General features: G+C 35.0%; 1 protein-coding gene and 1 non-coding gene across 6 annotated transcripts in view; one reads left to right on the top strand and one right to left on the bottom strand.

The window, feature by feature from the left end:
- Nucleotides 1-8,573, top strand: part of Dmxl1 (Dmx like 1) — a 163,450-nt gene extending 154,877 nt beyond the window's left edge. For all 5 annotated transcript variants that reach the window (XM_040273548.2, XM_040273549.2, XM_040273547.2 and 2 more), the window contains 4 exons: nucleotides 1,431-1,522; nucleotides 2,663-2,715; nucleotides 4,498-4,715; nucleotides 6,458-8,573. In XM_040273548.2, the coding sequence (XP_040129482.1) occupies nucleotides 1,431-1,522; nucleotides 2,663-2,715; nucleotides 4,498-4,715; nucleotides 6,458-6,682 (588 nt within the window). In that variant the 3' untranslated portion in view covers nucleotides 6,683-8,573. The remainder of the gene's footprint in view (nucleotides 1-1,430; nucleotides 1,523-2,662; nucleotides 2,716-4,497; nucleotides 4,716-6,457) is intronic.
- Nucleotides 2,785-2,857, bottom strand: Trnaa-ugc (transfer RNA alanine (anticodon UGC)). Its single transcript has one exon. It is a non-coding gene; the product is annotated as a tRNA-Ala (tRNA).
- Nucleotides 8,574-25,216: the final 16,643 nt, after the last annotated feature.

The following is a 25,216-nucleotide window of genomic DNA, read 5'->3' as shown; positions in this document are numbered from 1 at the left end:
GGCACTTTATATAGGCTTCTGTCCTTGTATTATGTTTAAATTGTTCTGTGAAACATAAAAATCCTTTGTCTCTGGTAATTTGGAAAGTTAATATGTACAGAACTAAATGGTACCTCCAGAGACCCATGCAATGTATATATTATTGGAGCCCTTTTCTAACTCATTAAGCTGCAGTAGATTTCATACCTACATGGAATGATTGTCATATCAGTGCACCTGATTTTTTCCTGCAGTCCTGCTTCTCCACAAACAAAGTAGAAAAATTATATTGTAACTTGTTTTTCTATCTCCCCTCCTTTTTTTTTTCGTGTGTGTGTGTGTGTGTGCGCGTGTGTGTGTGTGTGTGTGTGTGTGGTGTGTTCTGGGGAATAAACACATGCCTCATACATGCTAGACTAGTGCTCTGCCACTGAGCTAAACCCATGGCCCATTTGTCTGTCTCTTTTTAAATGAAATATTGAGGTATCTCTATTCAGTGCTACATAGACTTAACCTTCTGTGGCTTCAAAGAACACTGTATTAATATTTAATACATTCTTCAGTAAAGCCCTTTACAGAAGTAAACAATACGTATCTGGAAGAAGTTAAGAATATAGTTATGATTCCAGTAATTCATTCAAGGTTAAGTGCTAGAATACAATATTAAGTGAAAGTAAGCAAGTGACAGTTGATTAGGTTACATTATTTTGGTGATTTAGTAATTTTTATTCATAGATTTGAACAATTTTTTATAAGTTTAAATATTTCTGAAAAATATGTGATGTCAGGTTAACAAAAGTTAATTCAAAGCTAATCTAAAATTCTGGTTTCTATCTTTTCCTAAGACAGAAAAATTCACTAAATATACCAGAGGAAATATTTAAAGTTTAACATCCTTATGTTTACCTTTGAAGTTTTGGTCAAACAAAAGTGAAGGGCTTGGGTTTACAGTGTAGCTCAGTGCTAGAGTGTTTGCCTAACATGCATGATGTACTGGGTTCAATCATTAGCACCACAGGAAAAGAGAAAAGTGAAGGGCTTCATAAAGTATCATGACATACAGTCTAGTTAAATGGTGCAGGAAAAGTGTGCATGTGTCTATGTGTATCTGCATCTGTGAAAGAGTAGAAGGTCTAGAGGGTGTAGCTCAGTAGTGGAACACTTAATTGCCATGCACAAAATCCTGGGTTTGATCTCCAGCACCAAAAAGAGAGAGAAATAGATAGATAGATAAGAAACAAAAAAAATGTGATAAAATGTTAAAAATTGCTGAATCTGAGAGAAGGATATGTGAAAGTTCTCTGGGCTACTTTTACAACTTTCTAAAGTTCAGAGGATAAAAAAAGATTTAAGAAAGCCATAAACTACATGATCACTTTTTGAATAATAATTTACCTGTTTATGAAATTTTTAGTGACAACAGTAACATTTATTGTTTATAACCATTCCAGACTTGGCAGTGTCATAACAAAACAGCCAATGATTTTGTCTTCGTTAGTTCCTCTTCTCTGATAGCCACAGCTGGTCTTTCAACTGATAATCGGTAAGAGATGATAGCTGAAACTGAATTGTATATGTATAGCTGATTTTTTTTATTGCTCTAAGTCCTTGTGCCTCAAGAATAATTATGCCTTTAGGTATTTTTTTTTATTAAAAAGATTATTACTTAGAACATTTTTAATGTCCTACTTTTAAAGTTAGGGAGAAAATAATTCAGTTATTAGTAGGCTGTACTTTGTATTATTTCCTATGGATTTAAAAAGCTTGAGACAAAAATAGACTCATTTATTGGTCATGTCATTTAGTTAACTTAGTTAATCCACCATGGTCTTATTTGGTAGATAGATATGACTTTCACAACAAGAAAATAGGACTCAAAAAGACTCAGTTTTCTAATATCTAATCCATAGCAGCCCACTTCCCTTCACCCCGCCTCTGCAAAAAGCTAAATTCTCTCCTTTTCACCTAGAACAACTGAATTCTGAGGTCAAGGCACACTGAGATTACTGAGCTTTTTATATTTATCTGAAAGGCCTCAGTTTTCACTAGAAATTGATTTTTAGGACTGTAGAGTCTTCAGCCTATCTTCCATAGAAATTCCTTACATATATTGATGCCTCTTTATATCAGAAATTTTTCTTTGTGTTCAAGAAAGTTCAGTGTCTTTTTGCCATTTGTTTGTCATTTCACCTGATAATCAAAGTAGTTTCTATATTCACCCTTTATTTGATATTAATGTAACTACCTGTTAAGCTAAAGTTACGCAGCTTTATAAAATGATAGTTTTGGGGCTGGGGATGTGGCTCAAGCGGTAGCGCGCTCGCCTGGCATGCGTGCGGCCTGGGTTCGATCCTCAGCACCATATACCAACAAAGATGTTGTGTCCGCCAACTAAAAAATAAATATTAAAAATTCTCTCTCTCTCTCTCTCTCTTTCTCTCTCACTCTCTCTCTCTCTCTCACTCTCTCACTCTCTCTTAAAAAAAAATAAAAAAATAAAAATGATAGTTTTTAGTTTTTTTGTAAAACGATTATGTAAACTTATTGGTTTGTGTTTGATACTTTTATAAATTTAAGAACATTCTTTGAGAGAGTCATATGTTATTTCATTTACATGAGATATACTTATTTTTTATTCTGTTAATTTTCTGTGTCACTCAAAAAGTAATCTTTTTTTTTCCAGAAACATATGTTTGTGGGATACTCTCGTAGCACCTGCCAATAGTTTAGTCCACGGTAAGTTTTTTAGTTGTGGGGGTTTTTGGGTTTTTTTGTTGTTGTTGTTTGTTTGTTTGTTTGTTTGTTTCGTGATGCTGGGGATTGAACCCAAGGCCTTTTGCATGCAAGGCAAACACTCTACCAACTGAGCTAGATCATGTGTTTTACAACTTTTAAGGTTTATTTTGCTCATGATATCAGGGTTTGAAAGCAAAAAGATATACATAATTAACTCTACCTGATACCTTGATGCAGAACAGTAGGATACAGAAAATATAAAAAGCATTTGTCCTTATTTTGAATCTGATAGCCATAGGTCATTATTATGAAAATCAATTATACCTAGTATTATGTCCCCTCTCACCACTCCTATTCAGCATTGTACAGGAAGTCTGAACAGTAACACAAGAAAAGGAAATAAAAAGTATATAGATTGGAAGGGAAAAATAAAATTGTCTTTATTTATAGATGTCATGATTCTGTAGAAAATTTCAGTCTATAAAAGAAACTTCTAGAACTAATGTGGGAATGTAGCAAGAATACAAGGTCAATATACTGAAGTTAGTTGCTGTAAAAATAGTTCCTTAGGGCTGGGGTTGTAGCTTGGTAGCAAAACACTTACCTAGCATGTGTGAGGCCCTGTGTTCAATTCTCAGCACAGTATATAAAATAAACATCTATTAACAACTAAAAAAAAAAAAAAAAACTTAAATAGTTACTTAGATCATGGAACAGACATACATACACAGTAGACAGAACTTTGATGAAAGCAGAAAGGCAACTTAATGAAAAAAGAATAATTCTTTCAACAAGTAGTACTAGAACAATTGAATGTTGAGATGTTTTAAAAAATGAACCTGGAGACCTCACATTTTACAAAATTTAATTCAGAATGGATCATAGGACCTATATGTAAAATGCAAACAATTAAACACATGCAAAAAAAATCTGTTTCATGGGTTTGATGGTGAGTTTTCAGATACATCACTAAATACACAATCCATCAGAGAAATGCTGAATACAGGACTTTTTAAAATTAACCTCTTTTCAATATCTGAATGGCAAATAAGTATACAAAAAGGTGATCATCATAAATAATCATCAAGGAAATGCATGCTGAATTTGCTAAAGGTGATCATCATAAATAATCATCAAGGAAATGCATTCTGAATTTGCTGTAAGGTGCCACTCTATACTCAAATGGCCAAAATTAACTAACTTGAGAATATTAAGTGTTGACGAGGAGGCAGAGAAACTAGTAACTTTTCTACGAGTATGTTGCTGATAGAAGTATATAATGAAACAACCACTTAGGAAAACTGGCAGTTTATAATAAAGTTAAATACCTAGCATGTCCCAGCTGTGGATACTGTTGCATATATACCCAAGAAAAATGACAATGCATATCTATAAAAAGCTTGTACATTAACTTTTTAGCAGCTTTCCTTGTATAATAGGTGAGAATTAGAGACAATTTTTCCAATTGGATGTCCAGGAGGAAACTTTATATAATAGAGTACTATTCATCCACTATGACTGGTTAGATCAGATCAACATAGATTCCCTCTCATTGTGCCATGGCCAGAAAACTTTCTCTAGGAAATAAGCTGGGGCAGTTGTATGGCTTGTTTCCCATCTTTCAGAGATGGGAATGCCCAATGATGTCCAATCTCTCAAGTCATTTCTTTTCCTTATATTTCATTTGGCTTTTAAATTGTTTAAGGCAAGAAAGCAAATCTGGTCTTATGCCATCTTAGCCATATTATTAAATGGTTTTAACATTTTTCTTTTAACTTTCAGCTTTTACCTGCCATGATAGTGGAGCCACAGTTTTAGCATATGCTCCTAAACATCAACTACTAATATCAGGTGGCAGAAAAGGTTTCACATGTGCATTTGACCTTCACCAACGACAACAAAGGCAACTTTTTCAGAGCCATGATTCCCCTGTTAAAGCCATTGCTATTGATCCAACTGAAGAGTACTTCGTTACAGGATCTGCAGAAGGCAATATAAAGGTAAACATGATTGATACCACAATATCTACAAAATGAAAAAAAAAATTAAGAAATCTTAGGTCTTTAATCACTTTGACAATACCAGTCTTAAGTAATAGTAGTATTATTTCAACAGTGCTAATTACGTTTTAAGAAATCCTTTGATAAATTACGTTTGAAATTTTTTTATTGCCTTAAAATATGCTTAACTCATGCTTAAGAAGTAACTTTTCTACAAGTATAAACATATCTCAGACATTAGAACTAGTCTTGCCTCTATATTCTTGAGTTGTTTAATTTACTGGATTCAATTTTCATGTACTGAGTAATATACTGACATTTTCTTTTATCCCACATTTGTCCCATTTTTTTAATATAATAAAAGTATCCAACCACTCAGTGCCTGAGTGAAGAATTCTGAATGTACCTGGATAAGCCCTGTGCCTAGTTGTCCTTTCAAACTTAGGTTGTTTAAAATGTTTAAGCAGCCTTGTTAAAAATGTTAAGGAGATTTATTAAAGTACAAATTGCAGAAATACTCAGTTGTGAAGTCCAAGGTTCAGGAAAGTACATACTTACTGGGGTTTTTTGGAGGGTCCTGTGTCCCTATTTGGAAATGGATAAATCAGTTTAGACTAGTCTCCATGTAAAATAAGTGGTCAGCAACCCTACACCAGGGATCTGGTATTTTAGAATTCGTTAAGCAATTAGCATATTTAGTGCAATAAGATGGACTTCTAATTATTAAAACTGGTAGTTTTCATAATTCTCAGCTAGAAAAAAAACAGAACTATAGAAATTTGAAAAGGTTTTTCTTAGAATCAAAGTAAAAAATTAAAAATATAAATTGCATTCAGAAACCATAATTTAATAAATTCATGTACAGAGTAGTATGAATTAACACATTTCTGAAAGTTTTTTTTTCCTAATGATGACAATAAAATCAGGAAATAAATTAGTTTTCTAAATCTAAAATCGATGTTCTACAGCTTGGGAGGCTACAGCAGGAGGATCACGAATTGAAAGCCAGCCTCGGCAAAAGTTAAGCAACTCAGCGAGACCCTGTCTCTAAATAAAACACAAAATAGGGATGGGGATGTGGCTTAGTGGTTGAGTACCCCTGAATTCAATTGCCAGTATCAAGAAAAAAAGTAAAAATAATAAATAACATAGATGTTCTAAAACATATAAGTAATTCACATAAATGAAGATACTTATAATTTTAAAAAAAATTTTTTAGTTGCTCATGGACACATATCTTTATTTTGTTTATTTATTTTTACATGTACTGAGGATTGAAACCAGTGCTCTTACATTGCGAGGCAAGCGCTCTGCCACTGAGCCACAATTCTAGCCCTAATACTTACAATTTGCTTTAGAAATAAACACATTTATTTTGATATAGGCTGAAAATAGAAAATCTAAGTATTCTGAAGTTTTAAGAGCTGATGTTTGTCTTGTAGTTAAAGTATAGCTTAACCAGGATGGAGAGCCTCTAGGTGTTTTCCTCTTTTCAGGATTCTGATAGCTAGGTACTCAGTAGTACAAAAACAGGAGTATTCCACTATACATCTAGAGAGCAAAAGCTTGGCTAAGAAATAGAAAATTTTTATATTTTAGTCTCTGTAATACTAAAAGTTTCTGTGGCATTGTACTCTTAACCTTCATATAATTAGGTTTTCTCATCTCCTATGCAGGATTAATACCACCTTACTATAAGATACTATCAACCCAATTTTCATTTTGTTCATAATGTTTTTCAGATTTGGAGTCTTTCTACTTTCAGTCTTCTCCACACTTTTATCAATGAACATGCTCGGCAGTCCATTTTTAGAAATATTGGAACCGGAGTGATGCAAATTGAGACAGGACCAGCAAATCACATTTTCTCTTGTGGAGCTGATGGAACAATGAAAATGAGGATATTGCCAGATCAATTTAGCCCTTTAAATGAAGTGTTAAAAAATGATGTGAAATTTATGCTGTAATATTTTTACAAAAAAGATGTATAATTTATTACCTGTTTGGTGGAAGTTACCAATAGATGTCATGTACAGTAATCATTCTCTATACCACAAATAAGCTATTGCTTTATTATTTTAATGTTCCTTTTATGGAGCTTTGCCCTTGATGCACTGATGCCTTAAAAATTAACAGAATCATTCAGAATTAGATTATATTGCCTAAAGTAGAATGTGTAAGTAATGCTATAATAATACATATTTATAGTATGGTGTAGTGAGTATGTCATAGAGTTAAAGGAGTTTTGTTTTCTTATTGTTGATAAACTCTTCTGCAGATCTCTCTGCATGAAATGAGAGTAAAAATACCGTTTAAGTAATGGCAGTTGCACATAATAACTCATCACTTAATCCACCACACTCTTACTTCCTTTATCAGACATATGCATCTCAGACTCTTCCTCTTAATGATAGGTTGATATTTGAGTAAGAACTCAATAACATCTCTTAAAACTGTCATTGGAACATAAATGATAAATAAGCCAAATGGCTCATATGTTAAGTTTTCATCAATTTCCCCAAATTGTGTGTATGTAGATGTATTTGTGTGTATGTATATGTGTGTATATATATATCTTACACATCTTAGTTGAACTTCATTTGTATGTATATAAGAAAAAACTACATATATTTTCATGTGTTTTGTGCCATAACAACTACTGCCACCAGAATAATAACTTTTTTTGCAACTGTTTTCTTCATTTAAGAAAATTTTTTTGAATTCCATTCTAATTTTCAGATAAATTTCCAGATGACTTCTAAGATTATTTTAAAGATTACATAGAGTCAAGTAAGTCTTAGCAGGCAATAAAGATTCTGTGTTGGCACATGTAAAACACTTAAAAGTTTATCATTTTGTCAGAAGATATTTGAGTATCTACAGAAATTTTACTTAAATTTTATCTTTATTTCTTATTTTTAGGTGCTTTTTAATCTTAATATTCTGAAAACCTTATAGCAGTGTTTTTAGAAATAAATGTGAAAAGAGTCAAATTAGTATTTACAAATGTAAAATACCCTCCAGACCTACCATTAATAGAAAATAAACTAAACCTTATTATTTTATTATTTTTGCCAAAATACATTATTTTATTATAAGATATGACCAAAATATTTAAAATGCACTATACTTATGTATGCTAATCCTATTTGTTTCATGCTATACCTTTTTTTGACTCAGAATTATAGAAAACTTGATAAATACTTGATTTTAACCAATGAGACAGGAGACAAAGGGGACTAAGTGTTTAAGGGACAACTGTATAATATCTAGCTTAAATTTATTTTGTTCAGTAGGAACTATAAATTAAGAGCATTTTTATGTAAGGAGATATGGACAACTATTATCTTGGAAATTAAACAGTCAAAGCAAAGAAATGAAGGGCTGGTAAAATGAATTTTGTAATATCCTCAGGATACTTTTATCATAAAAGTATATTGTTAAAGATTTTGTAAATTGTATTTCATAATTTTAAATGTATTGAGCAAGTTGCAGTGAAACACTGTTATTATGTAGCGAGAGTTTATAAACCTGTTCCTATAAATTGTGCAATAACAATATATTACTATTTTGCCATGGAGAAATCTGTGACAACCATTGCAAACAATATTATTGTTTGGTGTAGATAAGCATAAGTTATTTTTCAGTCATTTCTTCACAAATCAAGATTCAAAAGGCTATAAACACTTTCAGTGAGATAGAAAATTTACTATTGTGCTTATTAGAACAAAAAGCATTGGGGATGAACTATTAATAGTATTTTAATTGAGGGTTTATATGAATAACCATAAATTATGTAAGCCCATATGTATTTATAACCAGAGTCATAATATTTTAAATAAACAATCATGCAGTGACTTTTTTGGCATGCTATTGTTTTAAGTAATATTTGTGCCAATTTAGTTGACTTTAAATATGTGACATTTTTAAATGGAGGATTTATATATTTACATGTGATTAATGTAGGGAGGATTGAATAACCTTCTCAAATACCCTGTTCTTCCTTTTCTACAATCATTTTCATCTAATAGAAAAGCATTTATCAAGAAAGATGGGAGGGCTGGGGATGTAGCTTAGTGGTAGAACAGTTACCTTGAATGTGTAAGGCCCTGTGTTCAAACTGCAGTATGAAAAAGGAAAAAAAAGAAGAAGAAAAGAAGAAGAAGGAAAGAAAACTATGGGAATAAAAATAGTTAAAAGGGACATACGTATATGTAAAATTTTATTATCCATATATGTGAAATGAGAACTCAAAATACATTGTTTAATTCTGTTTTATGAAAATTTGGTTCTAACATTTCACAATACTGCAAGTCTTATTTTCTGGAAGGTAGGACTTTTCTTATCTAGCACCATGAGATAGTCACCTTCATCCTCCATTTTGGCCACCCACTTTTTTAAAATATTTTTTTTCTTAATAAAAGAAACTTTGCAGAAATTTCTCAAATTGGTCTCAGCAACTGAAATGATACAAAGCTACACATTAAAAGAAAAGCCTTATACAAACTTAGGGCAGGAATGATGTTTTAACAGGATTATAAACTCGATTTTTTTGGAGAAGGGTCAAACTGTGAATAAGTATTCCCCAAACAGGACATTGAAAACATTTAACAGTCATAAAATGTGTTTATTCTCATTAGTGGTTAATAGAATGTTAGGGGGGAAAAGCAACAATGAAAAGGCATATATTACTTTATTGCACTTTGAAAATAGTATGCAAAAATTTTTACAAACTAAAGTTTTGTGTTAAGCGTGCATTGAGCAAAACTATTGAGGTCATTTTTCTAATGATTTGTGTTCAATTCATCTCTCACATTTTAGTAATTTTGTAATATTTCATACTTTTTATTATATCATGGTGATTAGTAATCTTTGATGTTAATATTATAATTGTTTTGGTACACTACAAACTACACACATATAAGACTGCAAACTTAATCAACAAATGCATTTCTTCTGATGTTCTACCAATTCTATTCCCTTGTCTCTCTCCTTGTCTTCAGGCCTCTCTGTTCACTGAGCCACAAGAGTATTAGGTCAGTAAGTAAACATGCAGTGGCCTTTTTAGTGTTAAAGGAACAGTCACTCACCTTTTCCTTTAAGTCAAAAGCTAAAAGTTATTAAACTTATTGAAGAAAGCATGAAAAAAAAAGTGGAGCTAACCCAATAGCTAAGCTACTTGTGCCAAACATCCAAGTTGTGAATGCAGAAGAAAATCCTCATGAAGGAAATAAAAAGTGCTACTCGAGTGAACGCATGAATTTTAAGAAAGTAAAACAGCCTTATTACTGATACAGAGAAAGTTGTTTTTCTAAATAGAAGATCAAACCAGCCACAGCATTCCTCTAAACCAAAATCTAATGAACAAGGCCCAGACTTCAATTTTATGAAGGCTCAGAGAGTTGAGAAAGCTGCAAAAGAAAAGTTTGAAACCAGCAAGGGTTGCTCTGTGAACTTTAAGGAAGCCATCTCTAGCAAAGTGCAAACCAAAGCCACAAATGCTGATAATAGAAACTGCAGCAAGTTATCCAAAACATTTTGCCAAGATTGATGAAGGTGGCTTCACTAAACAGATTTGCAGTGTTGAAAAAACAGCCTTATATTGGAAAAAAAGATTTCATCTAGAACTTTAAAAGCAAGAGGAGAAATCAAATGTTTGCCTTCAAAGCCCATCCTGATTTTCCTGTTAAAGAATAATGCAACTGGTGGCTTTAAATTTAAGCCAGCGCTCATTTACTATTCTGAAAATCCTAGATGGAACCCTTAAAAATTATACCAAATCTACTCTGCCTATGCTCTATAAATGGTACAAGGAAGCCTGCCTACAGCTCATCTGCTTACAATATGATTTACTGAATATATTAATCCCATTGTTGAGATTTACTGGTCTGAAAAAAAAAAAAAGTCTTTTCAAAATGTTGCTACTATGCACCTAATTACCTAGGAGCTCTGACAGAGTTGTATAATGCTTTAATGTTGTTTTCATGCCTGCTAACACTATATTAATTCTGTGGCCATGGATCAAGGAGTAGTTTTGACTTTTAAGGCTTATTATTTTATAAAACACATTTGTAAGACTATAGCCTCCGCAGGTAGTGATTCCTCTAATGGATTTGGACTGGGCAAAGTAAATTGGGAATCTTCTAAAAAAGTCTTCCCCGTTTTAGGTGTCATTAGAATATTTGTGATAAGAGGTCAAATGTCAACATCAATAGGAGTTTAGAAATGGATTCCAAACCTCATGAAAGTGTTTCAAGACTTCAGTGGAGGAAGTAACTGTAGGTATGGTAATAATAGCAAGAGAATTAGAAGTGAAGCCGGAAAAAAAAAAAAGTGAGTGAATTGCTGCAGTCTCATAGTAAAATTTAACAGATGAAAAGTTGCTGCTTATAGAAGAGGAAAGTGGTTTCCTGAAGTGGAATCCAATTCTGGTGAAAATGCTATGAACATTGATGAAATAAGAATGGATTTGAATATTATACAAATTGAGTTAATGGAGCCAGTGGCAGGGTCTGAGAGGATTGACTCTTATTTTGACCCCCAGGTTCTAGTGTGGATAAAATACTATCAAACAGCATCACATGTAACAGAAATCATTCATGAAAGAAAGAGTTAATTTCCACAGAAAACTTTATTTTTGTCTTAAGAAATTCCTGTCAGATATGGTAGCGCTTGCCTTTAATCCCAGTATCTCAGGAGGCTGAGGCAATAGTGTTGCAAGTTCAAAGCCAGCTTCAGCAACTTAGCAAGGCCTTAAGCAACTTAGTCCAAAATTCCTACAGCTACCTTAGCCTACAGTAGCTGCTACTGAGATCAGTCAGTAGCCATTGACTTCAAGGCAAGACTCTATCAGTGAAAAAATTACAACTCACTGAAGAAGCAGGTAATTATTAACACTTTTGAGATTTTGGAAATGTTTTAAGATTCATGCATTTTTATACAATGCTACTACACAATTTATAGACCCCGTTATAGTATAAACATAACTTATAGGCATAGGGAAACCAAAACATTCATGTGACTGGCTCTTTTGTGGTCTGGAGCCAAACCTGCAGTTTATCTTAAGTATGCCTGTAATACCGTTTTTCATTACACTGGTATAAGGTCCTAACAATGACAGCATTCATTTTGGTGAAGATGCAGGGAAATGGGCACAATCAATACTGCTGGCAGAACTACAAAGTGATACAAAATTGCATGGATGTGTATTAAAATTGAACACACATCTGTCAGTGGACAGCCTTCTTTTGAGAAATTATACTATAAAAAAGCAGTCATTCACAAAATTATATACACAGATATTTATTGAAACATCTGAGGGAAAACTATATATAAACTAAATGATTACCTGCAGGTAAATGATTGAATAAATTGTGGTACATCCATATAATGGAATTTTGTCTCAACACTAAATGACCTGAGAAAAGTTTGGTAAGAAAAAATAGATTACAGCACAAAGTAAAAGCTGTAATATCCCATAATTTTAGGAGATTTTTGGTGTATATTTATTTTGAACAGAGAAATGTGTCTGGAAAAATACAACACTTATTTTTGTGTTGTTTTGTGTTTTTTCTAGTACTGGGGATTGAACCCAGGGATGCTTAACCACTAAGCAACATCCTCAGTCCTATTTTATATTTTATTTAGGAAAGGGTCTCACTGAGTTGCTGAGTGTCTCACTGTTGGTGAGGCCAGCTCTTAATTCCTAATCCTCCTGCCTCAGCCTCCAGAGTCACTGGGATTACAGATGTGTCCCACCATCCCAGGCCAAAATACATTTTTTTAAGAGAGAGAATTTTTAATATTTTTTTTTTTTTTAGTTTTCGGCGGACACAACATCTTTCTTTGTATGTGGTGCTGAGGCTGGAACTGGAGCCGCACACATGCCAGTCGAGCGCCCTACCGCTTAAGCCACATCTCCAGCCCCCAAAGTACAATATTTTTAACAAGTGATGGAGGGAACATATTTCTAAATTCCGTTTAGCCTCTCTCAGTAAAGCAACACCAAAGACAGTTTGTGAGTATATGTCAGGGGGAAAAAAACTATTTTTTATATCAAATAGAATTTAATGACTTTGGAAACTGTTCAGTTGACTAAAATGGTCTTGGGTCAAAAACACTTTTGGATTGTTGAAATATGTTCAATGCTTGAATTTAAGCTGAAAGATTAAAAAAATATTGCTCTTGAGTAATTGTAAAAAATTGATCATAAATCATGTAAATGTGTTGGTGAGTCTTTTAGAAATATAGATTTCAACACCTATTTTCAAAGCAAAATCTTACCTTTGAACTTTTTGAGACATCATTTTCTGCTTGGTTTTCTCTACTATGTTTTGATGTATAATTCAGTGAGCTGGATGCTGAGTTAGAGCATTGCAGGGGGGTTTTACTTTCAAACAAAAACACTTTCTTAAGTTTTCCCACTGCAAATACAGATGAGTCATAGAAATGATTGTCAGCAGGGTGTGGTGGCAAATTCCTGTAATCCCAGTGGCTCCAGAGACTGAAGCAGGAGAATCGAAAGTTCAAAGCCAGCCTCAGCAAGTTAGCAAAGCCCTAAGCAACTTAGTGAGACCCTGGCTCAAGATAAAAAATAAAATGGGCTGGGAATATGGGTCATTGGTTAAGTGCCCTTCGGTTCAATCTCTTGTACAAAGGAAGAAAAGAAATGATTGTCTATTCAATGTATAGGTCTATTCAATGACCTATGTAACAATACTCAACTAGTGTATTGTATTGGCCCTGGACATGTGCTAAATATTACTTTTTAATTGTTTGTAATCTAAAAATATTTTCTTTTTGAAGCCATACCTCATTTTCAGTTTATTCTGTACATGAGGAAAAATAATTTTTTTTCAGAACTTGGAACTGAACTCATGGATGTTCTACTACTGAGCTACATCCCCAGCCCATTTTTATATTTTGAGAAGTCTTACTAGGTTGCCCAGGTTGGCATCAAACTGTTGATCCTCTTGGCTCAGCTTCCTGAATTGCTGAGATTAAGACATGCACCACTGTGCCCAGCTAAGAAAGATAATTCTTAAAATAGCATCTAATTCTGTGTATTTTTGTTTTAGTCTGTTTTCCAGAAAATGTATCAAGTTATTATGGTCATTCAGACATGAAGATAACTTATATAATTACAATATTTTTAAAGACTCCATAAGGACTCTCCTAATGAGAACCTTGATGGGAATAAATTGATGGGAATAAAATGCTCCAATATTTACCCTAGAGAAAACTTCATGTGTAGGTAGTAGAGCTCTACAAATGAGGTACCTCTTTTGAGAATAAGTTCCACTATAGAGTACAGCTTAGCAAGGGAATTTAGAGCTAGATTTTAGCCCACACATTCCATTCCATTTTACTATGTGTGGTACATAATTGCACAATCATTTACCATTGCTCTGAATCTTATAGTCAAGTCTTAAGATTCTTGCAGAATAAAGAGAGCCACCTAAATTTCAGATATTTTACACATCACTACCCTCAGAAAGAATTATTCAAAGACCATTTCTAAGCATGTTAGTTGACAGAGAATGCAATAAGCCCTAAATTGCACATATTTAGGAAATAAAGATCTATAACCCCCAAACCTCAACTTCAAAAGAAAAAGATTGTTTGGAAGTGGGATACACAGTAGTGCTGACAGGTTCTACTGTAGTGATACAATATGAACTTGAATTCAGCAGAGGGTCTCATTTTGAATGGTGAAACAGAAGAGGTCATAACTCTGGCTACTATAGAAAATAAGGACTTGGGGGCTGGAGTTGTAGCTCAGTGGGAGAGCACTTGCCTAGCACATGTGAGACACTGGGTTTGATTCTCAACACTGCATATAAATAAATAAAATAAAGGCCCATCAACAACTAAAAATATATATATATTTAAAAAGGGGCTGGGGCTGGGGCTCAGTGGTAGAGAGCTTGCCTTGCATGTGTGAGGCACTGGGTTCGATCCTCAGCACCACGTAATAAAAAATAAATAGGGCCTGGAGTTGTGGATCAGTGGTAGAGAGCTCACCGAGCATGCACAAGACACTGGGTTCAATCCTCAGCACCATATAAATGTAAAATAAAGATATTGTGTCCACCTAAAACTAAATAAATAAATAAATAAATAAAGATACTGTGTGTTCATCTAAACTAAAAAGTATTTTAAAAACAAAAAGAAGGGCTTGGAAATTTTACATCTTTATACATGAAAGTTGAGAAATTAGCTCTGAGAAAAAGGGAAGCATCAAAGGAAGAGATAATGTTCCTTAGAGGCTTATTGATAAAGGGGAAAAACAAGTGAATATAAATAAGGGCCCTATTTATCAAGTCAAACCCAAAAGAGACAATTATCCCTTCAAAGATACTTTTAAAACAATAAATAAATAAATTCATCTTTATATTACAAATAAAACATTGTGCTCCCGAACTAAAAATCAGTAACATGCCCCCAAGTCATCTTCTTGTGTATAGGAATACATGCTACTGTGATTACATGTATAGGGTTTGTACTGTGGTGGTGGGGATTCATCTCTATACAAATTTACTATACAAACATACAAATATACATTTATTATACAAATATACATCTCTATACAAATTTTTTAAACATGTAGAGCCACTCCATAAATAAAGTAATGAAATAGGAAAATGGTAACTCAATGCATTCCAACTTGGATTAATATTAATGAAACTAGCAACTGCATTAATGAAAGACAGGAATTGGAAATTTAAAAATTTGTAGGAATGGACAGTTGGAAGATGTATAACAGGACCTGCATGAATTCAGGAATGACACTGAAACAGGTAAACATCTCTTAAATTAACATAATTATAACAGGCCCAAGGGAGAATAGATATACTAGAAGTATATATTGAAGAAAGAGGATAAGAAGGAGAAAAAAAAACTTTAAAATATTGTAAAGAAAGTGACAGATATAGAAAAAGAAAAAAAAACTGTTTTTTGAAGGGCAGATCTCTAGGTAAAACCTGAGAGCTACAAGTGAGGAAAGCATAACTTTGAGCCAGGATTATGGTCAGGCCTTGAAACTGAATGGAATTTTCTCTGCTGATTTTTGAAATTGCTTTTGACAATATCTAGCACTAGAAAATAACTAGACATGAGAACACAGAAAATGTCACTCATACTCAGAGGAATATCAGTCAAAAGAAACAGACTCAATAATGACAGGCATAATTGAATTAATTGGTGTGGTACTTAAAACAGTAGGGGGAAAAACAGTAAAAGGAGATGCTAAAAAAAAAAAAAAAACTATGGACAGTCCCAGACTTATCATGATTCAACTTGTAAGTTTTCCTCTTTAAAATATGTATTCAGTAGAAACCATGCTTTGAAATGTGAACTTGATCTTTTCCCAGTCTAATGATATGTGACAGATTACTCCCTCAAGATTCCCAGTTGTAAGCTATTCAAAGTGTCCTGAAGCATGTTTCAGGAAGGCTGAGTTAAGCTATGATATTCAGTAGGAAACATGTATTTAATATGCTCTTTTTTAGTTGTTGATAGACCTTTATTTTGTTTATGTATTTATATGTGATGCTGAGAATCGAACCCAGTGCCTCACATATGCCAGGCAAGTGTGCTACTGCTGAGCCACAGCCACAGCCACAGCCCATTTAATGTGTTTTTGATTTATGGTATTTTCAATATAAGATGGGTACAGCAGAATTTAAACTTATCAAGTTGAGGTGCAACTGTATATTGAATTTATAGAGCTAAAAATATATGAAATTAAAAGTTTGCGGATAGGGTAAATACTAACTTAGGCATTCTGGAAGACAAGATAAGAGAATGTAAAGACATGGCAACTGAAGCTATCCAAGATAAGCAAAGAGGCAAAGTTTAGAGGAAAAAATATAACACAAAGTAACATTGATCTGTTAATGGTGCTATAATATCTAGTGGTATGAGTCTATAGTTTGAATTGCAGAAGAGTAAGAAGGGGAAGAAAAAACAGGTGAAGCTTACAATTTTCAAAATGTGATGAAAACTAAAAACCTGGAAATACAAGAAGCTCAAAACCCCTAATACATACATCACGACCAAGGCATATTATAATCAAGTTGCTGAAAATCAGTGTTTAAAAAAAAATGAGAAAAGCTTAAATGCAGCCAGAGGGACGGGGGAAGGCACTGCCTGGGGGGCGGGGGGGGGGGAGGAAACACCAGTTTCTCTGAAACTATGAAAGCAGGAAACAATGAAAAAACTGTCAAACAAAAATATATATTCTGCAAAAGTATCCTTTGAAAATGAGGCAAAATAAAGCTCTTTTCAGACAAAAGAAGCTAAAACATTCTGTTTCCAGAAGATCTGAACTACAAGCAATATTAAATGAAGTTCCTCAGACAAGGACATAAAACACCTAATGCAAACTTGGCTCACTAAAAATTTGTGAATACTAAATATAGCAAGTAAGTGGGTAAATATAAAAAATGCTATCCTGTTTTAATTTCTTCCAAAGACAAATGCTTAAAGCAAAAAAAAAAGTGATTTTGGGAGAAGGTAGTTAATTGAAGTAAGGAATATGACAATCATAAAAAGGGTATTGTTTCTAATACTCTTCACAGAGGTCACTGTTATGGACTGGATTTTACTTCCTCCACACCACATTTCTATGTTGAAATCTCAATCCCAATGTAAATGTATGGGTAGTGCCATATATTTTATTGGTCAAAAAACTCAGAGCCTATCCAAATTCAAGAGATGGAGAGCTATAGACTCTACCTATTAAGGGGAAAAGTGTCAAAGACCTTTTGTCCATTTAAAATCTACAACAGTTCACCCTATATTCATCAATTGTTTATCCCACATGTAAGATATACTTACTGCCTCTCCAGAACTCCAGACTGTTACTGCATCAGAACACCAGGATCCTATCATTTAAATCAGGTCCAGGTAGAATTTAGGCTCCTTTAATGAGTCTTCTCAAGTATGACACCTCTCAATCTAAAGATCTGCATATTAAGGAGATAAGTTATGTGCCCTCCTTATACCAAACATACAGTGGTGAGACAGAGATAGGATAACTATCTCTCATTCATAAAGAGAGAAAATAAGAGTTACATAGTAGTCCTTGGTGCATAGAGATTCTGTAATTTAGACACATGTCATCTGTTTCTCCAAAAATCCTATTTCCTGGAAGTAATTCTTCTTTTGGCTCCACCTTCTGAAACATCCTTTCTTTTCCATGACAGTGAGTGGTCCATGTTCCCAAACGTATAATCTTTTCCACCTATTTCCTGGCCAAAGTTTAAAGGTTCAAAACCCTGTTTACATTTTATGCTACTCCCATCACTTAAAGTTCAATCTAGTAAGATTGCTTTTAAAACTACTAGGTTTCTTATATATTAAGTTATAATCCACTTCAATAGACAAAATCCATACCCATATATTTTTTCCCTCAGATAAGCTGTTCTCTACCTTGGCCTGCATGCAATGGTATACACCTGCTATAGTATACAATCTTAAGATTCTTAGAAATCCTAAACTGGGTGTGGAGCATGATTGCAGACCCAGAAATTTGGGAAGCTGAGACAGGAAGAGCACTTGAGCCCAAGAGTTTAAGGCCATTGTCAACATAGTAAGACCCCTATCTCGAAAATATATGTAACATATATTCTTTGAAAGCTTTGGCATCTCACTTAGAGGATACCCTGATACAACTTTAAATCTTTTGGAGATCTTTAAAAAGTGGGGGATGGGACTAAATAACCACCATATTGACTGTATCTTTAGTCCAAAATAAGTTTTACTCCATGACGATGTTAAATAATTAAAAAAACTTCAAAGGCCCATTGATATGGAGAGAGCTCAGACATAAAAGTAACTACTACACTCACACTTCACTCTGAAGATTACTAATCAGAGTAAAAGAAGTGAGGCTACTAAAGGAGAACAACCTGAAACAAGAACATACCAGGTGAGCATGCTGTGCTTCGAGAAACACAGGATGAAGGTGGGAGCCTGGCTTGCTTAAAATCAAGTAAAGCATTTTCATGTGCACCAAAATACAAAAAAAAAAAAATCTTTCATCAGACTCAAGAATTTAGGCCATATTTATATACAAAAAAGTCTCAGGAGATGAAATTGTGCATTCAACGATAACACCAATCTGAACTCTATAGTATTTAGAATAGATTCATGTGAGGCTTGAGATAGTCAAAAAGGACAAAATAGTTCAGAAAGGAAAGAACTTATGTAGACAGAGTCCATTGGGTGCAGTGGTAAAACAAAGGTTCTACCTGGGGCAACTCTGTTTTTGTGAAAGAATCACTTAAAGGCTGGCCATCTGAAAATACACAGAGAACCTAGGTGGCTGACCCAACTGAAGTCACAGTGCATAAAGTCACCCTTTGATGCAGACAATAGTTCTAGCAAGTTGTCTTGGGAAGAGGTGTGTTTTAGTAACTGTGTTACCACAGGAGGTAGTAACTCTGCATAATAAGTGAAAAATACTCCATGATGGACGTATAGCCACTTCATGATGTGCAATAGCCGGGACTGGGTGTTGCTGTCAATTAAATAGGAAAATACCATTGATCTTAAAACCTTGACTCTTCCTCGACCCCAGAGTTTCTAGTTTGTAAGACATTGGACAATTCTATCCTAACTGATCAGTACCTTGACTTCTCCTAGGAAATATATCTGTACTTTACCTCATCCATATGGTTACTTTCAGGACAAGATTATATGTTAGGATGAGTCTTCAAACCTAAGTAAGGCTAGAAAGAAAGAGTTGAAGCTTTGAACAATCCGATCATTATTTTAGAGGATAAAGTTACAGCCACGCTTTAAATCAGACTTGTTCATCTCCACACTCCGGCAAAAAATGTAGCTGAAATAAGAAATGCCACATGGACATTTCTGTGGGCTGTGCATATTGCACATCCTTGTTTTAGTACTTTGCACCTTGCCAGAAAGTGTTAAACCATATCTTTTTGTCTCTTCTCCCTTCACCTGGAGTGCTGTTCTCTCTGCCTGGCAAGCTCTAGTTTAACCTTTGTAACTAAGTTGGATGGATCCTCCTTTGTGAAGTCTTTCCTGTTCCCACAGAGAACATGGGTCACTTCCTTTCTCCTTTCAGAGAATGTGTCCATACATTTTTTTTATCACTCGTATCATGGTGCCATGCAGTTATTTTTTATACTCAAAAAGGTTGTCATTACTGTCATTGAGGAAGCAAAGTAGAGGCCTGAAGCAAGCAAGAAAAATACACTAAAAAACTAGAGGAGAGAAGTGCTGGGAAGCTACAGAGACACTACAAGTTTACAGGGTAAAGACTCTGCTGCTAAACTAGACTCAGCCAAAAGATAGTACACCTTGCTCAACATTCAAATTAATGACACCTAATCTCCAGCTATACTTTAATAGAATAAAAGAGACAAAACCCAAGCTAATGACCAGGCTTCCAAGTAGAAACACTAGGGTTGGGCCACCAGGTTCCACCTACAGAGAGCTTTGCTATAGCAAAAACAGAGAAATAACACAAAGCCAGTGGATACCACACCTGTAGGGAAGTCTCAATCCAGATTACTCTCAGACACTTTGGCAAAGTGAGGACTGTGCTTTACAAAGGTCTGCAAAAAATAGTGGACGATAAGTCCCTTTCAACAAATGCATAAAACCCAACACATGAATACAAGAAATATAAAAAAGTGAGCTAACAGGATACTTCCTAAAGGTCATAATTCACCAGCAAATTACCCCCAAAATATTGAAGTGGATTAAATATCAGATAAGAAATTCCAAAGAATAATTATAAAAATAATCAATGAATTCTAAGAGAACACTATCGGTGTCTAGCACTGGCAGGGGGTCTCAGGTGAGGAGTCGGCAAAAGGCGGCAGAGAAACAACACAGACACAAGAGTGAAGGTGCTGAATCTGATTCTTGTGAAGTTAATCATATATACTTTTCATTTTGGCAGGCTCACAGTATTTTGTGGTTACAAAACAGGAATCATTATTCAAAGAAACAAAATTTTGTGTGGCTACAATTAGATAAGAAGAATGTATCTTGGCTTATGCATGAGCAAACATTTTTACTTTCAGTTCAAGTTTTGCTTTGAGCTGTTTCCGCTTAGATAGCTTTTAATAATAGTTAGAGATGTCCCAGACAATTGGCCTATATCTTGACTATTCTTTCTTGACTTACTGACTAGAAGTGGCACTGTGCTTATGACAAGTGGTTAACTTGAAAAGAGAGGCTACTAATTTTAATCAAACAAGAGTAAGAGCACCAAACCATTGTGCACAGGAACAAGAATAAGTTGCCCAGTACCAAGCACTAATCTGCCTTCTTAATATTAATTTTTCTTCTCTATATTTTTTAATATTTATTTATTTATTTATTTTTAGTTTTCGGCAAACACATCTTTTTTTGTATGTGGTGCTGAGGATCGAACCCGGGCCACACGCATGCCAGGCGAGCGCGATATCGCTTGAGCCACATCCTCAGCCCTTCTCTATATTTTTAATTTAATTTCTCAAAAACTTCCTTGACTGTTTTTCCTACAAGGGGTTTCTCATTAAACATTAACAATTTACATTCCACAGCTGAATCAATGCATTTAGAGCAAACAGATTTATTCTTTAGAAGTAGTTGCATTAATTAGAAAAGTCATGTTTTTTTCCTTCATACTTAATGGTCATATGAGAAGTCGCAACAATACTTATTAACAGGAATGCAAAAACAAACGAGCCCATTCCCAGAAACATGCTGCACTCCTCCAGAGGATGGATGCCTTGCGCCATCCACCTCAGTAGGGACTTGCCTTTGCCTGAGTCAGGGGAGGGGCGCAGCAGAACACAGAAAAACAACTGAATGAATTAAGGAAGTCAGCTCAGAATATGAATGAAAAAATCAATAAGGAGGTAGAAGCATTGAAAATAAATCAAACAGAAATCTTGGAAATGAACAAATCAAATAAAATGTTCAATTGAAAGTCTCTCTAATAGAGTAGACCATACTGAAGACAGAACCTCAGAGCTGGAAGACAAAGGGGCCAGACTCAAACAATCAGACAGTATTAAAAAAAAAAAAAAGCAATGATGAACAGAATACACAAGAACTCTGGAGCAATGTGTGGAGACCAAATATAAGAATCATTGGAATTGAGTAGTGTTAATGGGATAAACTCTTTTTTTTAATTTTTAAAATTTGTTCTAATTAGTTATACATGACAGTATAATGCACTTTTGACACATTGTACACAAATGGAGCACAATTTTTCACTCCTCTGGCTGTACATGGTGCAGAGTCACACCAATAATGTAATCATACATGTATATAGGGTAATAATGTCTGTCTTATTCCACCATCCTTCCCATCTCCACAGCCCCTCCTTTATCCTCATTCCCCTCTGCACAATTCAAAGTATGGATAAACTCTTCAGGAAAATAATAGAAACTTTTCCAAAGCTTCAGAATGAGATGGATATCCAGATGCAGTTAGTGTTTAGAACCCCAAGTAGACAAAAATCAAAAAAGAACCTCTCATTACACATTTTAAAAGCCTCAAGAGAAAAATGTTAGGTCATATTTAGAGGCAAGCCAATCAGAATCACTTCTGATTTCTCAGCACAAACTATAAGCCCAGGAGGGCTTGGACCAATGTGTTCCAAGTCCTGGAAGAAAATAACTGTCAACCAAGACTGCTATATCCAGCAAAACAATCATTCAAAATTTAAGATTAAATAAAAGCTTTCCAAGATAAGTAGAAACTTAAAGAATTCATGACTACTAAACTGGCACTATAGAACTTAAAGAAATACTGCACAGAGAAGAAATAAAAAACAAATCTCAGAGCTCACAAAAAAAGTCTCATACAAAGAGTAGCTAAACAAATAAGAAACAGGACCAAATTAAACATGATAAATAAATCAAAATGACAGGAATTAATAAACATCTCTCTATAATAACATTGCGTGTAAATGGTCTCAACTCTCCAATTAAAAGACAGAGGGTGGCAGAATGAATTAAAAAACAAGGCTCAACTAATATTGTTTACAAGAGACACCTTACGCCAAAGTTAATCAGAAGAGACAAGGTCACTTCATATTGCTAAAAGGGACATTTCAACAAGAAGATATAACAATTATAAATACATGTCTCCAAAGTAGATGCAACTAATTACATAAAAGAAACACTACTCAAATTGAAGTACCACATAGATCCCAGTACAATAATATTGGTGATGTACCTCTCTCACCATTAAACAGGTCATCCAAACAAAAATTCAGTAAAGGCTCTCTGGACCTGAAAAATATTATAAATCAAATAGAATTAATAGACATCTATAGAATACTTCATCTAACAATGGCTGAATACACTATTCTCAGGGATTCAGAAAACCTTCTTTAAATTAGACCATGTTTTAGGCCACAAAGCAAGTCTTAGAAAATAAAAAAAAAAAGATAATTCCCTGCACTTATCAGATGATAATAGAATGAAATTAGAAATCAACATGACCAAACCCTAGAGGAACTATTGAAACATATGAAGATTGAATAATATTCTTTTGAATGATGGATGAGTGATAGAATAAATCAAGAGAGAAGTCAAAAAATTCATAGACTCATGTGAGAATAGTGACACAACACACTAGAACTTCTGGGACACTATGAAGGCAGTTCTAATAGGAAAGTTTACACCTGTGAGTGCCTACATAAGAAAGCCAGAAGGTTCCCAAATAAACAACCTAATAATGAATCTCAAGGCCCTTAAAAACAAAAACCAAAAAACATAATAAGCTTATAATTAAGATCAGAGCTGAGGGCTGGGGTTGTGGCTCAGTGGTAGAGCACTTGCCTAGCATGTGTGAGGCACTGGATTCAATTCTCAGCACTGCATATAAATAAATAAAATGATGGCCCATTGACTACTATGTGTGTGTGTGTGTGTGTGTGTGTGTGTGTGTGTGTGTGTAAAGATCAGAGCTGAAATCAATGAACTTGAGAATAAAAAAAAAAATACCAAGGATGAATGAAACAAAGAGTTGGTTCTTTGAAAAGATAAATGAGATTATAAGCCCTTAGTCAAACTAACCAAAAGAAAAAGAGGGGAGATCCAAGATGGCAAGGTAGAGGGAGGCTGCATTCTGTGTCACTCCAGGACCTGGAATCAAGTAATGGGAATACTGTTTCTCTGTGAGTGACTACAGGACCCCCGACAGCTGCTCTTGTGCAGGAATCATAGCCAACATGCCACACAGGTATCCACGCCTCAGCGTCAGCCCAGGACTCCCACCATTCCTCCAAGTGCCTGAGTAGGACCACCAGCATTAGCACCCACGCAGGACAACTGGCCGCAGCCCATATGCAGGAACTCTGGCCGCCACTCCTGTGTATGCCCTTATCTACCAACATGGGGTTCTTCTGCTGGCCTCCATCTTGGGGCACTGCAACCACTGCCACAGTCCCTTACATGTGGTAGCCTACACTTGGGGACACAGCCCTGGGAGTGGAGACAGCTGCCAGCCACAATACTGCATGCCACAGGGCTGCATCTCTGAAAGCACAGCTCAATGACACAACCCAGCCCCATACCACCCAACACCTCATAGCTGAAAACTGCCCCTCCATCTTGGAAAACCTTTGTGTCCATCTTTAGTCCAGACAACTTCCAGCTTCGAACACTGGCTGGGGCCAAAAGTCCCCAACTCCTGCTTCTCTACGGCAACCACTAACCAGGCACAGTGCCTGCAGCTATGTGGCTGGTCTTAGGTTGCAAAAATAGGTTGCAAAACCAGGTCCTGAACTGCCCAATATAAAATAGCTGTCTGTGACAGGTTCACAGCCCCCAGAGCACAGCCCACAAGACCCTCGGAGAGAAGGGTACTTGATTGGGAAATAGAAAGGGAGGGAGGGAGGGAGTGATACGGCTTGCACACTAGGAATTGCAAGGTCTACAGATGATATAAGGAGATAAGACTAGGCACCCATATCACATGAGCGGGCCCCAAAGGAGATCCTTAGCGGGTAGTCTCCCATCAGGAACTGGCAAGTGCTATAACCCACCTCCAGGGGGTACACCCCCAAGACCAACCCTCCCACCCTAATAACTTTCACCAACCCGAGGGTGGAGACACCAGCAAACACAGACAACCCCACCTACTGGATGAGAAGGGAAGCAGGAAAGATAATCATCTCCAACAAAAACACTCCTTGTATCTTCCTTCGACATTAATTTTTTCCTCTTTCTCTCTCTTTTCCTGCCCTCACATCCCCAAAATTTGTGAAACCAAGTGCTTTTCATGAGTGAGGTTACTGAGGACTGGGATGTCTGAATAGTATATTATAGTAGTGCTGTATATTCTTTTATCTCCTATTTTTGCTTTTCTTAATATTTATATTTGTTGGTGTTTTTGTACTCTACTGTCTTTCTACTTACTTGTCTCCCCCAAATCATTTTCTTTCTCTTCTCCAGCTACTAACCAACTTCTTGAGATTCCTCTTTCACGCTCTCTAAGATCTAATAACTCTATATCCT

The sequence above is a fragment of the Ictidomys tridecemlineatus genome, chromosome 1 (genome assembly GCF_052094955.1).
Source record: "Ictidomys tridecemlineatus isolate mIctTri1 chromosome 1, mIctTri1.hap1, whole genome shotgun sequence".
Taxonomy (NCBI): domain Eukaryota; kingdom Metazoa; phylum Chordata; class Mammalia; order Rodentia; family Sciuridae; genus Ictidomys; species Ictidomys tridecemlineatus.
Note: the sequence above shows the minus strand (reverse complement) of the source record. Positions and strands in the feature narration are given on the sequence as shown.